General features: G+C 41.2%; 1 protein-coding gene across 1 annotated transcript; it reads right to left on the minus strand.

The window, feature by feature from the left end:
• Window positions 1-7560: 7560 nt before the first annotated feature.
• On the minus strand, window positions 7561-8010 carry LOC139830304 (uncharacterized). Its single transcript, XM_071818314.1, has one exon. The coding sequence runs from the start codon at window positions 8008-8010 to the stop codon at window positions 7561-7563; it is 450 nt and encodes a 149-aa protein (XP_071674415.1).
• Window positions 8011-15663: the final 7653 nt, after the last annotated feature.

Raw genomic sequence — 15663 nt, forward strand, 5'->3', positions numbered from 1 at the left:
AACCGAAGGGGAAGGCGGTGATATGAGGATCACATGTGTTCACGGAGTGTTAATGCTTTGCTCCGGTGCTCTATTAAAAGGAGCACCTTAATTTCCAGTAGATTCCCTAGAGGTCCGGCTGCCACCGGCTGGTAGGACAAAAGATGTTGTGCAAGTTTCTCATTGCGAGCACGTACGACTAAATATGGAACACATGCCTATTGATTGATTAGTACTTGGATACCGTTTTATTATTATTTGCAAATGCCCTACCTTGATTGTTACATGAGTTTCTCTCATCCATGCAACGCCCGTTCATCCATCCCTGTGCCTACAGTATTTTAATCCTGCTGTTTACTATAATCACTACTGCTGTCTTTGTTACTCTGCTGCTGATATTTCACTACTGCTACTGCTATAAAACTGTTACTACTGATAAACTCTTGCGAGCAAGTCTGTTTCCAGGTGCAGCTGAATTGACAACCCCGCTGTTAAGGCTTACAAATATTCTTTGGCTCCCCTTGTGTCGAATCAATAAATTGGGTTTTACTTCCCTCGAAGATAGTTGTGATCCCCTATACTTGTGGGTCATCAAAACTATTTTCTGGCGCCGTTGCCGCGGAGCATAGATTTATTTGCAAGTTCACTTGGATTGATATTGTTCACTGCAAATTCTTCATCATGGGTAAACCTCGCGATACTAAAGTCGCCATATTACCATCCACTACAAGAAAAGGTACAACTTTGAGTACCTCTGCTGCTCTTGATTCACCATCTGTGATAAGTAAACTTGTTTCACCACCACAAGCTTCACATGCTGGTACTTCTGCTAGATCTGAAAGTTCCTCTTTTAATTTTGATGATTCTTCTGCTGTGCTTGATAATGATGGTTCGTTGGGATCTTTTCTAGATGCTACAATTGCTAGGTCTAGACAAACTGAAAATACTGAAACTCCTAATGAAAATGCTGCTACACCTGTTAATTCACCTGAGTCTGTTGAATACTCTAGTGATGATCTTGATGAAGATTATGTAGAACTTGATGATGATTTCATTGATAAATGCAATGCTACTACTGATGCAAGTAATATTAAAAAGCTTCTTGCACAACGTGCTGTTAGATATAAACTGTCTCCTGATCCTAAATTTGCCACATCTCCTATAAACATTAAGGATAAGGATTATGATTTTTCTCTTGATTTATCTCATATATCTATTGTGGAGAAAACACCTTTTTGTGGTACTGAAAAAGAAAGTGCTGTAGAACACATGATTGAGCTGTCTACTTTGAGTAACTTGTTTTCTGATGATGTTAAGAAGCGTACTTATTTTGTTGCTAAAAATTTTCCTTTCTCATTAAAGGATGATGCTAAAACTTGGTACAATAGTTTGCCACCTAATTCCATTGATAGTCCAAAAGATTTGCTTGATGTTTTCTTTCGGAAATAATTTTCTGCTAGTGCTCAACATATTGCTTTGCAGAGAATTTATAATTTTGACCAGGGAGATGGAGAGAAATTGCCTGAGGCTTGGGCGAGATTTTGCTCTCTTATCAGAGCTCGGCCTGGACATGATCTGGAAAAGCATGATTTACTTGATATATTTTATAGTGGACTAACCATTGAGTCTAGGGCATACCTGGACAGTTGTGCTGGTTGTGTTTTCAGGAAAAGAACTCCAGACGACGCTGAAGAATTATTGGCTAGAATAGGCCGGAATCATGATGATTGGGCTACACCTGAACCAACCCCGACACCAATATTGAAGAAGAGGGGTATGATTAAATTAAATGATGAAGATATGAGGGAAGCCAAGAAATATCTTAAAGAGAAGGGTATTAAATCCGAAGATGTGAAGAATTTACCTCCCATAGAAGATTTATGCAAGATAACTCCCCCTTCATCCATGATTGAGGTACACTCTCTTCAACGCTTTACTCGGGAAGATATTCCGTATTCAAAACCTCCTGCTCAATGCTTAGATGATTTTGATAATTATATTGTTAAGCAAAATAATTTTAATATGAGAGTAGAGAATCACTTAATGGAAAATTCTCGAGCTATTAGTGAATTGCATGGTATTGTGGAGAGAACCTCCAATGATGTTAAGATGCTTGTTAAACATTTTCATATGGTTCAAACTCAAATTGATCAACTCACTAAAGTGCAAAATGACTTGTTAAAAAATAATTCTAAAGAAAAACATGCTTATGAAGTAACAACTAGAGGTGGTGCTTCTACTCAGGATCCTCTATATCCCGAGGGGCATCCCAAAAGAGTTGAACAAGATTCTCAACGAACTGAAACTAGTGCTCCATCTAAGAAAAAGAAAAAGAAACATAAAACTGTTGTAGAATCCTCTCAGCCTGTTAATGATCCTAATAGTATTTCTATTTCTGATGCTGAAACTGAAAGTGGTAATGAACATGATAAAGATAATGATAAGAATGATACTTCTGATAAAGAAGAGGTTGAAGATGAACCTGAAAAGCATGCTAAAAATAAAAAGTATACTAAAGAAGATTTTATTGCTAAGAAACATGGTAACGAAAGGGAACCTTGGGTTCAAAAGCAAATGCCTTTTCCTGCTAAGAAACTAAAATCAAAGGAAGAAGAACACTATAATAAATTTTGTGATTGGATGAAACCTTTATTCCTGCAAATCCCTTTGACTGATGCTATTAAATTGCCTCCTTATTCAAAGTATATGAAAGATATTGTCACTAACAAAAGGAAAATTCCTAATGAGGAGATTTCCACTATGCTTTCTAATTACTCTTTCAATGGCAAAGTTCCAAAGAAGCTGGGCGACCCAGGTATACCGACTATTCCTTGTTTCATCAAGAATAATTATGTTAGAACTGCTCTATGTGATTTGGGAGCAGGTGTTAGTGTTACGCCTTTTTCTCTTTATAAGAGACTTTATTTAGATAAGTTGATACCAACTGATATAACTTTGCAAATGGCTGATAAATCTACTGCTATTCATGTTGGTATATGTGAGGATGTTCCTGTTCAAGTTACTAATAATTGCTTAATATTAACTGATTTTGCTGTGTTGGAAATGCCTGAAGATGATAATATGTCTATTATTCTTGGGAGACCTTTTCTTAACACCGCAGGGGCTGTTATTGATTGCAATAAAGGAAAAGTTACTTTTAATGTTGATGACAAGGAGCATACCGTTTATTTTCCCAAGAGGATTGATAAAGTATGTGGAGTTAATACAATTTCTAATTTGAGAACCATCAAAGTGGGAACTATTGATTGTCCTATATATGAACCTAAGCAAGGATATCAAAGTATTATGATTGGATCCATATCAATTCAATACAAGGTAACATGATTGATTTGAGGTTTATTTCTTTTTATGTCATGTAAGATTTATTTGGTGGCAAGACTTGATCAACCTTGTTAACAAGTACATTTTATATGCATAGAGGAGCTAAACAACATTTCTTTCTTTCTCCACTTGTTTTACTTGCTGTAGTACTACTTGTTTTGCAAGATGCCATGGGATTGATCTCTACTTAGGCCAAAAGCCTAAGCTTGGGGGGAGGTATAACGGCATCACTCATTCTTTACATATTATGGTTGCTGGATACTTGTACATACTTGTTTAGCTTCTTAAAGTGGTTTTCTAATAAGAGGGAGATGATATTTGGGGAAGTGCTGACTGAAAACAGATTCTGGACTGATACCAAAAAAAAATCTCAAAAACAGCCAGAACGTTATTTTGCGAAGCCAATTTTTGTGCATGTTCCCCAGGTTATTATCTAACTTTCATTAGTTGAACACTTTTCGAGCTGAGCAGCGGAAGAATTTCTTAAAAATCGATTACTGTACTGCTGTCAAGTTTGACGAATTTCTGCTGCTTTGTGTTTATGTGACTCTTTTAGTTTTCATTTTCTTGTTTTTGCTTTGTTTCTTTCCTAAAACACAAAAAGACCAAAAATATTTCTGTTGTTTCTCTTTACCATTTGTTTATTTTGGTTTCTTGATTTTACTTTGCTTTATTTACTATCGTTGGTTTGCTATAAGAAAACCCAAAAAGATTTTGCTTTGTTTGCTTGTTTCCTTTTGTTCTTGTTTCCAATTCGAAAACACCAAAAATATTTGCTGTTCTTCGTTGGTTTTGTAAAGTTCATTATGGAGTTCAGAGGTCTTCGGTGGATGGAGCTTGGTTTTCATTCCATATTATTCAAGCTACACAAGTGAAAAGGCAATAATGACGATCTATGACAATCCGACTGTGGTGAGAGGCTGGTATGAACTCTATTTGTTTTCATTTTTGTACATATACTCATCCATGTGAGCATGCTTAGTTGGTTCATGTGAGGTATATGTCATTTAAGAAAGTCTAGTAGTTCATGATCTCTCATGTTTAGCTCCAATTTATTAATGTGAGTAGCATGTCATAAATATTTGCATGCATTGTTTTATTCATAGATAGATATGACATTGTGGTATCCTCCTCTGAATAATTCTCTTGAATCAACTTGGCACATGCTCACGCATGTATATGACTGAACAAAAGTCAATTAAGCCTCGATGATTCACTTTACCTCAGAGTTCTTGTATCACTTTTATGCCTCCGTTAATTTATTTTGTCGCAAGCATGATTATGACGGTTATTGCTCTCTTGATTGTCGCTTCCCAGTCTATTGCTAGCCTTCACTTGTACTGAGCGGGAACGCTGCTCGTGCTTCCAAACCCCTGAAAACCAAGTTATTCCAAAGTGTCCACCATAAATACCTATGCATGGCATTTCAAACCATTCCAAGTAAATTCTCATGTGCTACCTTTAATCCTTCAAAATGCTTCTCAATTTGTGTTGATGTTTTATAGCTCATGAGGAAGTATGTGGTGTTTATCTTTCAATCTTGTCATTTACTCCTGACAGACTTTCATAATGGACTAGTGGCACATCCGCTTATCCAATAATTTTGCAAAAAGAGCTGGCAACGGGGTTCCCAGCCCCAATTAATCAACTTTCATTTATAATTCTCTTCACATATTTTGCCCTGATTTATCAGTAAGCAACTTAAATTGCAAATAGACACTCCTCCATGGTATGTGATTGATGGAAGGCACCCGAGGATTCGGTTAGCCATGGCTTGTGTAAGCAAAGGTTGGGGGGAGTGTCATCCATAATAAAACTAAAGTACGTGTGTAAACAAAAGAGAAGAGCGATGATTTACCTTGCTGGTAGAGATAACGTCCTTAATGGGAGCCGCTCTTGAAAGCCTGGTTGACGAGGTAGTTAGAGTACCCACTATCATTCGTTGACAACAACAAACACCTCTCAAAATAATTTTACTCCTGTTTTACAAATGAAAAGCTCTAGCACATGTTAATCCCTGCTTCCCTCTGCGAAGGGTCAATCTTTTACTTTTACATTGAGTCTCCATCCTTTCTTTGAGCACCTTCTTGAGAGCACAACTGTCATTCTTAGTATAATATGCTTGTCCCAAAATGTGATTAACTGTGGTATAACTTTGATGCTTTTATCTTTGATAATCTCTACTTCCAGTCTTCCCATGAACTTCAAAGGTGCCCAAGCATTTATGTTTTGTTGTACAAATACGGGCAAGCGAGATACCACTTTATCATATCCTTCTATGAACATTGCAATCCTGCTGATAGACATGATTCATGATGCTCATTATTAATTTGTTGGTACCTTTTCCATGATTGACATAGCTATTAGATGATTTTATTTGCATGTATCTTATTATGAATTGCTTAAGTACTTGCCATATCATGAGAATATTTACATCATATGAACAAATGTGTTCGTGAAAGTTCTTTTATCGCACTCAGTTGTTAACTGAATTGCTTGAGGACAAGCAATAAGCTAAGCTTGGGGGGAGTTGATACGTCCAAAACGTATCTACTTTCCCGAACACTTTTGCTATTGTTTTGCCTCTAATTTGTGTATTTTGGATACAACTAACACGGACTAACGCTGTTTTCAGCAGAATTGCTCTGGTGTCTCATTTTTGTGCAGAAATCCAACTTTCAGGAAAATCCCCGGAATTAATGCCCAAGGGCTTAATTTTCCAGAAGAATCACGGAGCCAGAAGGGCAGGCCTGGGGGAGGCCCAGGCCCCCCAGACACTAGGCCGGCGTGGCCTGTAGGGGGGGCGCGCCGCCCTAGCGTGTGGCCCCCTTGGCTGGCCTCCGACGCCCCTCTCTGGACTACTTAACGCCTTCGACCTAAAAACGCACGGGATTTTAGACGAAATCGCCAGAAGACATCCAGTACGCCGCCACCATCGCGAAACTCCGTCTCGGGACCAGAAACTCCGTTCTGGCACTCCACCGGGACGGGAATTGGAGGAGATCATCGCCATCATCACCACCGACGCCTCTCCATCGACCAGCCATGTTTCCCCCATCCATGTGTGAGTAATTCCCCCGCTGTAGGCTGAAGGGGATGGTAGGGATTGGATGAGATTGGTCATGTAATAGCATAAGATTGTTAGGGCATAGTGCCTAGTGTCCGTAATTGGTACTTTTATGATATTGTTGCAACTTGTTATGCTTAATGCTTGTCACTAGGGCCCGAGTGCCATGATCTCAGATCTGAACATGTTATTGTTTCATGATGATATGCATTGTTTTATGATCTTACCTGCAAGTTGTATACACGTATTGTTGTCCGGAACCCGAGGCCCCAAAGTGACAGAAATTGGGACAACCGAAGGGGAAGGCGGTGATATGAGGATCACATGTGTTCACGGAGTGTTAATGCTTTGCTCCGGTGCTCTATTAAAAGGAGCACCTTAATTTCCAGTTGATTCCCTAGAGGCCCGGCTGCCACCGGCTGGTAGGACAAAAGATGTTGTGCAAGTTTCTCATTGCGAGCACGTACGACTAAATATGGAACACATGCCTATTGATTGATTAGTACTTGGATACCGTTTTATTATTATCTGCAAATGCCCTGCCTTGATTGTTACATGAGTTTCTCTCATCCATGCAACGCCCGTTCATCCATCCTTGTGCCTACAGTATTTTAATCCTGTTGTTTACTATAATCACTACTGCTGTCTTTGTTACTCTGCTGCTGATATTTCACTACTGCTACTGCTATAAAACTGTTACTACTGATAAACTCTTGCGAGCAAGTCTGTTTCCAGGTGCAGCTGAATTGACAACCCCGCTGTTAAGGCTTACAAATATTCTTTGGCTCCCCTTGTGTCGAATCAATAAATTGGGTTTTACTTCCCTCGAAGACTGTTGCGATCCCCTATACTTGTGGGTCATCAATGAGTACTAGTTTGTGGTGGAGGAGATAAGAAACGAGTGGATAAGAGGAGCCTGCGGGGAAGAGACAGAGGGAAACGAGGATTCTGGAAAGGAGAGGATCCGGTGTGTCTTTAATATCCCAGAGCGAACCGCATGATGGCCATCTGACGGTGAGGAGAGGGGAGCACTCCGGAAGACATAGCAGTGCCCTGGCACGTAATAGAATGGGATACTAAAACTCGATGGTATAGTTTAGTGACAAGCAAAATACCCGTACGAGATTGCTACAGATGGACTAAGGGTTTAGCAGATGTATTTTATAAAAGAATTAGATTTTATTATTTTCTAAAGTTGGTCGGGGTGGGGCAGCCTTTCTAGCGGACGGGGGTGCCGGCGGGCGCTGACCACGCGTGGTCCAGTAGGATGTCGGCTGCTTGGCTATGGCTGCGGAGGAGCAGCGAGCCTCGACATGCTGCTCGGTGAAGAGGAGGCGTGAGTAGAGCTCGTGAGGAGACATCAGCGGCTTGGCGTTGTGGACAGCCTCAGCGAGATTGTCGTAGTCGGTGTCAAGGCCCTTAATGACAAAGCCAGCGAACTCCTCGTTGAGAAGCGGCTGACTGATGGAGGCCAGCGTGTCCGCCAGCACCTTCATCTTGTTGAAGTAGGTCGAGGCGGAGGAGTCGAGCTTCTTGATGTCGGCGAGCTCGCTGCGAAGAGCAATCGAGCGGGAGGTGGAGACCTGGGCAAAGACATGCTCCAGGGTCGTCCAGGCGTCCATGGAGGTGGTAGCAAAGAGGCAGAGGCCGGCAACCCCGTCGCCCAGGGAACCCTGGATGGCGGATAGGATTGTGGTGACCCGGCATACCACTTCATGGTGTAGTATGGAAGTCTGGTATAACACCAGTGAAACACCGTTCCACTAGTATTACATCGCTCAGAGTGGTACAACAGAAACATATGTGGGTCCAAGGCATGTCTATAGAATTACAACTCCGACTCTTTACATAAGATCAACATAGCCTCCTACTTTACAATGAGGTAAAACTGCAACTAAACTCCAGAAGAATGACTCGTGGTCTAATCTTATCACGGACTCTACTTATAGAGCATTTGACTAGTTATAGAGGGTATGACTAGATTCTAGCTAAATAGGAGTTAGGTTTAGGGAGCTAGTTCCCTTCTACTGCTTAATCTAGGTTTTCTCCATGGTGGATGTGGTATATGACTCTTCCGGCAGGTTCCTATCCCTTGAAGTAGTTGTTGACTCCTCGGTTTTTGAGTTGTACTGTAGATCCTTCTTCGTGGCCTCCATATCTAAGCAGGAGATTTAAGAGTGGGATGAGTACGAGCGTACTCAACAAGTTCATTATAGGAAAAAGGTGTTTAATTCACTACCTATAGCATTAGACCAGAAAGTCTAATACCAATGCAGGTTTTCATAACCATTTCTTCAAAAGGTTGCTTTTATTCAGAAGAACTATGTCCGTCAGCCTTCACCGGTTTACTAGAACTTCATGGAGTTCCTTTCCGGTAGCGTTCGCAGTTCCATAACCCGGAACAGGGAGTGACAGGTCACGATTCATTACACTCTGCAGAGGTGTGTTGCTTTACCCATAAGAGATCTTAACCTTGGTGCCAACCGGGCGATCTTTCCCGTCCACACTTCCTTTGGTGTGAGGCCCGGTATAAGGTCTTAGCCAATCATATTCCTCCGCTACCTCGCACACCCACCCTTTTGTAAGTCTGTCCTCCCCTATATCTATGGAGAGACCGGCCCAGGCATTTGTTCTCCCCTATACCAATAAGGTAGACCGTTCCGAACAATTTATATGCCCTGCCCTATACACCATAGATAGACCGATCCGGACAACCTTACAATCCATCATAGACCGCATTACCGTGGGGAATTAGAATGGGATCCCCATCCCACCGCTTGTCCTTCAGGATTCAAGTGTCTACAGTAAGCGCATTCGTTGATGTACGAGAGGTGGAAATACAATTGACTACTCCATCCCACTCCAGATCTTATGGTTAATACGAGTTTTACGGCACAAGAATCATTGGATGATATTTGTTGTTTAATCCTAGATGGATATAAACCCATTGCAATGGAACCTCCACCATATCAACACATACCATGGTTCCATTGCCAACCACATAGTCATATTCATAGTTATGAAAGTAATACTTTTGCTTTTCATGCAAGAGTGATAAGTATAGTACTTTGCAAGTAATTTGGTAAAAATACTCAAATGACATGAGCAAGCGATGAACTTGCCTTTCTTGACTGCAAGATTATGCAGCCAAGGTCTTCGATACGCAATAACTCCAAATTCTGAAATAGCATCATCGTCCGGTAAGGATGATGTTTAAACGATTGGCAATGATGCTATAATGCATAAGCATGAGATGCAGTCGCTCTAAGCGTGACAAAACCCCCGATGATTTAGGATTAGTGAGTTGGTATGATTGGTTTAAGATGTGTTACACTTTTAGAGTGATTCACAAACAAGGTTCTTATTAAGGGTTTGGTTGTCTTAGTATTATACACAAGTGGCATAATAAAGCATAGTAACAATCATACACACTACAGGATAGTAGTTGTATAGTAAGTACAAGACAGTTGTCAATTTTAAGTTCTATAGTGTATAGTTGTTGATTACTTGTTATATACTTCAAAAGAAATACTTTGGAAGAACATGTTCTTTAATGAAGAACAAGTATGATAATTATGGTTGTGGAGTTCTATGGTTTACTATGGATTCCAACTAGTTTCTAGGTTAAGGATTTGATGGATCCCAACCAGGTTGGATTCATCAATAGCTAGAACTTGTAGGGTGGAGTTAAGCCTAAGCATTTTGAGCAACTTTTGAAGAACATACTTCTTAAGTAATAAGAAGTATTTCAATTAAGGTTGAGGTTGTCTAGGTTTGCTATTGAATCCCCTAAGTAAAGAATGATTGGTTCCTAAAATAGGATGGTTCCTAATTCTTTAGCATTTGCAGGGTTTCATGGAGTATGGATAGGTATTGCATAATATTTGGCATAGTTGCTGTTTGGAGTTCATCACAATGGTGTGATGATAAATAGGAATTATTAAGGTTGATAATTTGGATGATAGGAACTAGGGTTTATACTTGGGTGACTCTATTTGATCATCTAGTTCTTATTTGGATGAGTTCATGTAATAGCAACTTATAAGTACTATGGCTTCTAATATTTTATGGAAACAAGAACAAGTACTTAGTTGCTAATTATGATCTATAGGTCAAAAGAAAGCACATGATCACATGTTATAATCTAGGTTTTAGGTTTATTAGCAATTTAAGGTTCACATAGAATAATGAAGCTAGGTTTCCTAATGGAGTTAGGGTTTTAGGGTTTCTCATGAAATGATGGGGTTCTAGTTTTCTTCCTTATGGAACTAGGGTTTTCTAATTAACATATAGTTCTTAGGTTAATAACTTCAATATAAGGTTGAAATTATTAATAACTTAAAAATAATATTGGACTTGGCACTTTGTTATATTTTTGAACAATTAATAATTAAGACAATTATTAATTAGGGTTTAAATCCTTTTAATAAGGATTTAATGAGTTATTAGTAAAGGAAAATTAGTTTTAAGGTTTTCCTTATTTACTTACTGCTTTTTATTTATTTTAGAACTTTTCTTAATTTAACTTTAGTTGAATTTGGAATTAAAAGAAAAGACTCAATTAACAAGTTTTAAATAATCAATTTTTTATTAAAAATAAAATTTTCATTTTATATTTTTATTGGATAGATTTCATTTTTGGGAACATTTTAATATCTCATTTGTATTTTTCTGAGTTAATATGAATTTTCTAAATATTTGCAAAGTTTCAGTAATTGTTGAATTTTGAATTAAAACTAAAAACTACTTGATGCACCCGGGCCTAAGCTACCCAGGGTCACTGACGAGTGGGCCTAAGCCACGTCAGCTGCCACGTGGACTTTGATCGAAGTCAAAATCAACAACGTGGCAGAGAAGCTCTCTGCCGGCGGGATGTCGGCGACGGCGCCGCCGTTCCCGGGCTCGCGATGATGGATTTCTCACACCATTCGAATCAGCACGCTACGGTGAACCTACTGGTACCAGCGCCGCTCCTAAATGGTCGCCGGAGCTTGTCCGACGGCGAGGTACCGTGGCGGCGGGGACAGGGTCGCGGTGCGGCGACGCTACGGGACGATATCGAGCTAGGCGAGCACGCTACGAGACTCAGGAGCTCACCAGGGTTACGCCGGGCTTGGCAGCGAGGTTGGAGCTGGCCTGAGTCGTCGGAATCAATGGCTCCGGCCGTCGGAGAGGATGAGCTTGGTGAGGGCGTTGCAGGGCGTTTCGGCTCAATTCCTTCTGTGGGTTGAGCGAGAAGAGCACGGCGGTGACGATGGTGGTCACGGCTTGGCCTGGGGAGGTCTCCACCGACAGCGGTTGGAGATGGCCGGGACGAGCTAGGGTTTTGGTTTGGGCAAAATTGAAGCAGAGGAGGAAGAACTCGAAGCTAGGGTTCGTCCTGAAGCTTTTATACGGCGCGGGAGCGAGCCTCGTCACGCAGTCGAGCAAGGAGGGATCGCCAGCGACGAGGATAAGACGAGCCACTAGTAGGAAAACCCTTATAGGCGGAGCTTAGTTCTGTGGCGCACCTTTAAAAATGCGCCACAGAAATTTATTTTGTGGCGCACCAGGCAAGGTGCGCCACAGAAATAGCTTAATTTTGTGGCGCACCAGCGAACCGTGCGCCACAAAAACTTGGTGGGCCCCACAACCTGTCACCCCCAATCATTGGTTTTACGATTTCTATGGCGCACGTACCCCAGTGCGCCAGAGAAATAAGCTATTCTGTGGCGCACTGTGTTCGGTGCGCCACAATAATAAGGTATTCTGTGGCGCACGGCAACTGTGCGCCACAAAAATAAGCTATTCTGTGGCGCACTGTGTTCGGTGCGCCACAGAAATAAGTTATTCTGTGGCGCACTACGTTCGGTGCGTGATACGTCTCCGACGTATCGATAATTTCTTATGTTCCATGCCACATTATTGATGTTATCTACATGTTTTATGCACACTTTATGTCATATTCGTGCATTTTCTGGAACTAACCTATTAACAAGATGCCGAAGTGCCGCTTGTCGTTTTCTGCTGTTTTTGGTTTCAGAAATCCTAGTAAGGAAATATTCTCGGAATTGGACGAAATCAAAGCCCAGGGGCCTATTTTCTCACGAAGCTTCCAGAAGTCCGAAGGAGAGACGAAGAGGGGCCACGGAGGGGCCACACCATAGGGCGGCGCGGCCCCCTTGGCCGCGCCGGCCTCAGTGTGGGGCCCCCGTGCCGCCTCTTGACCTGCCCTTCCGCCTATAAAAAGTCTCCGTGACGAAACCCCCAGTACCGAGAGCCACGATACGGAAAACCTTCCAGAGACGCCGCCAACGCCGATCCCATCTCGGGGGATCCAGGAGATCGCCTCCGGCACCCTGCCGGAGAGGGGAATCATCTCCCGGAGGACTCTACGCCGCCATGGTCGCCTCCGGTGTGATGTGTGAGTAGTCTACCCCTGGACTATGGGTCCATAGCAGTAGCTAGATGGTTGTCTTCTCCCCATTGTGCTATCATTGTCGGATCTTGTGAGCTGCCTAACATGATCAAGATCATCTATCTGTAATTCTATATGTTGCGTTTGTTGGGATCCGATGAATAGAGAATACTTGTTATGTTGATTATCAAAGTTATATCTATGTGTTGTTTATGATCTTGCATGCTCTCCGTTATTAGTAGATGCTCTGGCCAAGTTGATGCTAGTAACTCCAAGAGGGAGTATTTATGCTCGATAGTGGGTTCATGTCTCCGTGAATCTGGAGGGGTGACAAGAACCTCTAAGGTTATGGATGTGCTGTTGCCACTAGGGATAAAACATTAGTGCTATGTTCAAGGATGTAGTCACTAGTTACATTACGCGCAATACTTAATGCAATTGTCTGTTGTTAGCAACTTAATACTGGAGGGGGTTCGGATGATAACCTGAAGGTGGACTTTTTAGGCATAGATGCAGTTGGATGACGGTCTATGTACTTTGTCGTAATGCCCAATTAAATCTCACTATACTCATCATGATATGTATGTGCATGGTCATGCTCTCTTTATTTGTCAATTGCCCAACTGTAATTTGTTCACCCAACATGCTGTTTGTCTTATGGGAGAGACACCTCTAGTGAACTGTGGACCCCGGTCCAATTCTCTTTACTGAAATACAATCTACTGCAATACTTGTTCTACTGTTTTCTGCAAACAATCATCTTCCACACAATACGGTTAACTCTTTGTTACAGCAAGCCGGTGAGATTGACAACCTCACTGTTTCGTTGGGGCAAAGTACTTTGGTTGTGTTGTGCAGGTTCCACGTTGGCGCCGGAATCCCTGGTGTTGCGCCGCACTACATCCCGCCGCCATCAACCTTCAACGTGCTTCTTGGCTCCTCCTGGTTCGATAAACCTTGGTTTCTTTCTGAGGGAAAACTTGCTGCTGTGCGCATCATACCTTCCTCTTGGGGTTGCCCAACGAACGTGTGAAATACACGCCATCAAGCTCTTTTTCTGGCGCCGTTGCCGGGGAACTGAAGAAAAGCTACACCACAGAGAATTGCCTCCCACGGCAACAGCTCTTTTTCTGTCGCCGTTGCCGGGGAGATCAAGACACGCTGCAAGGGGAGTCTCCACTTCTCAATCTCTTTACTTTGTTTTTGTCTTGCTTTATTTTATTTACTACTTTGTTTGCTGCACTAAATCAAAATACAAAAAAATTAGTTGCTAGTTTTACTTTATTTGCTATCTTGTTTGCTATATCTAAAACACAAAAAAATTAGTTTACTTGCATTTACTTTATTCATCATGTTTCCTTTTAATTTTACCACAAAAAACATACCGGTAGGACGTGGGTCTATAGTTGGGAGAAATAATATAGAAGAATTTTTCAATCATGTTAGTACTATTGAAAATTTTGAAGATAGACACTTGGTAGACCTTGCGCCTACTTATGAAATTGCTGCTGCGCATTTAGTTCGCCTGTTGGAAACTAAATTTGTTAATCTTAATCCTATAATCCAACACATGTTTTTCACACTTGGTGATATGGAAGAGGGGGAAAAGAAAGATTTTGTATTAGAAACCCTTCTTAGAGAATTTGGTGGTCTAGCAAGAGAAGCTAGAAAGGTGTTTGCTAAATTTAATATGCTTGGTTCTCCTACTAATTTTGTTAGTCTCCTTGAAAGGATGGATATGGATAGAATAAGATACACTAATAATATTGATGATGGAGGGGAGATCAAAGCACCAATACCATGTAAGCTCTTAGCTATGAATGATGCATTAGAAAATAACTATGCTTGGCTAGTTCCTGAAAATTTGTTTGATGAGAGTAGCACGCCTAAGACTAATGAAAAGGGAGATGCTGAAACTTATGTATCCAATATACTATGCCTGGTTGAGAAAACTCCACACCCCGCTGAGAATGCATCACCCTTCGATAATACTTGATACACACTTTCTGCGCCTAGCTGAAAGGCGTTAAAGAAAAGCGCTTATGGGAGACAACCCATGTTTTTACCTACAGTACTTTATTTTTATTTTGTGTCTTGGAAGTTGTTTACTACTGTAGCAACCTCTCCTTATCTTAGTTTTGTGTTTTGTTGTGCCAAGTTAAGCCGTTGATAGAAAAGTAAGTACTAGATTTGGATTACTGCACAGTTCCAGATTTCTTTGCTGTCACGAATCTGAGTCCACCTCCCTGTAGGTAGCTCAGAAAATTAAGCCAATTTACGTGCATGATCCTCAGATATGTACGCAACTTTCATTCAATTTGAGCATTTTCATTTGAGCAAGTATGGTGCCATTTTAAAATTCGTCAATACGAACTGTTCTGTTTTGACAGATTCTGCCTTTTATTTCGCATTGCCTCTTTCGCTATGTTGGATGAATTTCTTTGATCCATTAATGTCCAGTAGCATTATGCAATGTCCAGAAGTGTTAAGAATGATTGTGTCACCTCTGAATATGTCAATTTATATTGTGCACTAACCCTCTAATGAGTTGTTTCGAGTTTGGTGTGGAGGAAGTTTTCAAGGATCAAGAGAGGAGTATGATGCAACATGATCAAGGAGAGTGAAAGCTCTAAGCTTGGGGATGCACCCGGTGGTTCACCCCTGCATATATCAAGAAGACTCAAGCGTCTAAGCTTGGGGATGCCCAAGGCATCCCCTTCTTCATCGACAACATTATCAGGTTCCTCCCCTGAAACTATATTTTTATTCCATCACATCTTATGTGCTTTTTCTTGGAGCGTCGGTTTGTTTTTGTTTTTTGTTTTGTTTGAATAAAATGGATCCTAGCATTCACTTTATGGGAGAGAGACACGCTCCG

The sequence above is a fragment of the Lolium perenne genome, chromosome 4, assembly GCF_019359855.2.
Source record: "Lolium perenne isolate Kyuss_39 chromosome 4, Kyuss_2.0, whole genome shotgun sequence".
In the NCBI taxonomy this organism is placed as follows: Eukaryota; Viridiplantae; Streptophyta; class Magnoliopsida; order Poales; family Poaceae; genus Lolium; species Lolium perenne.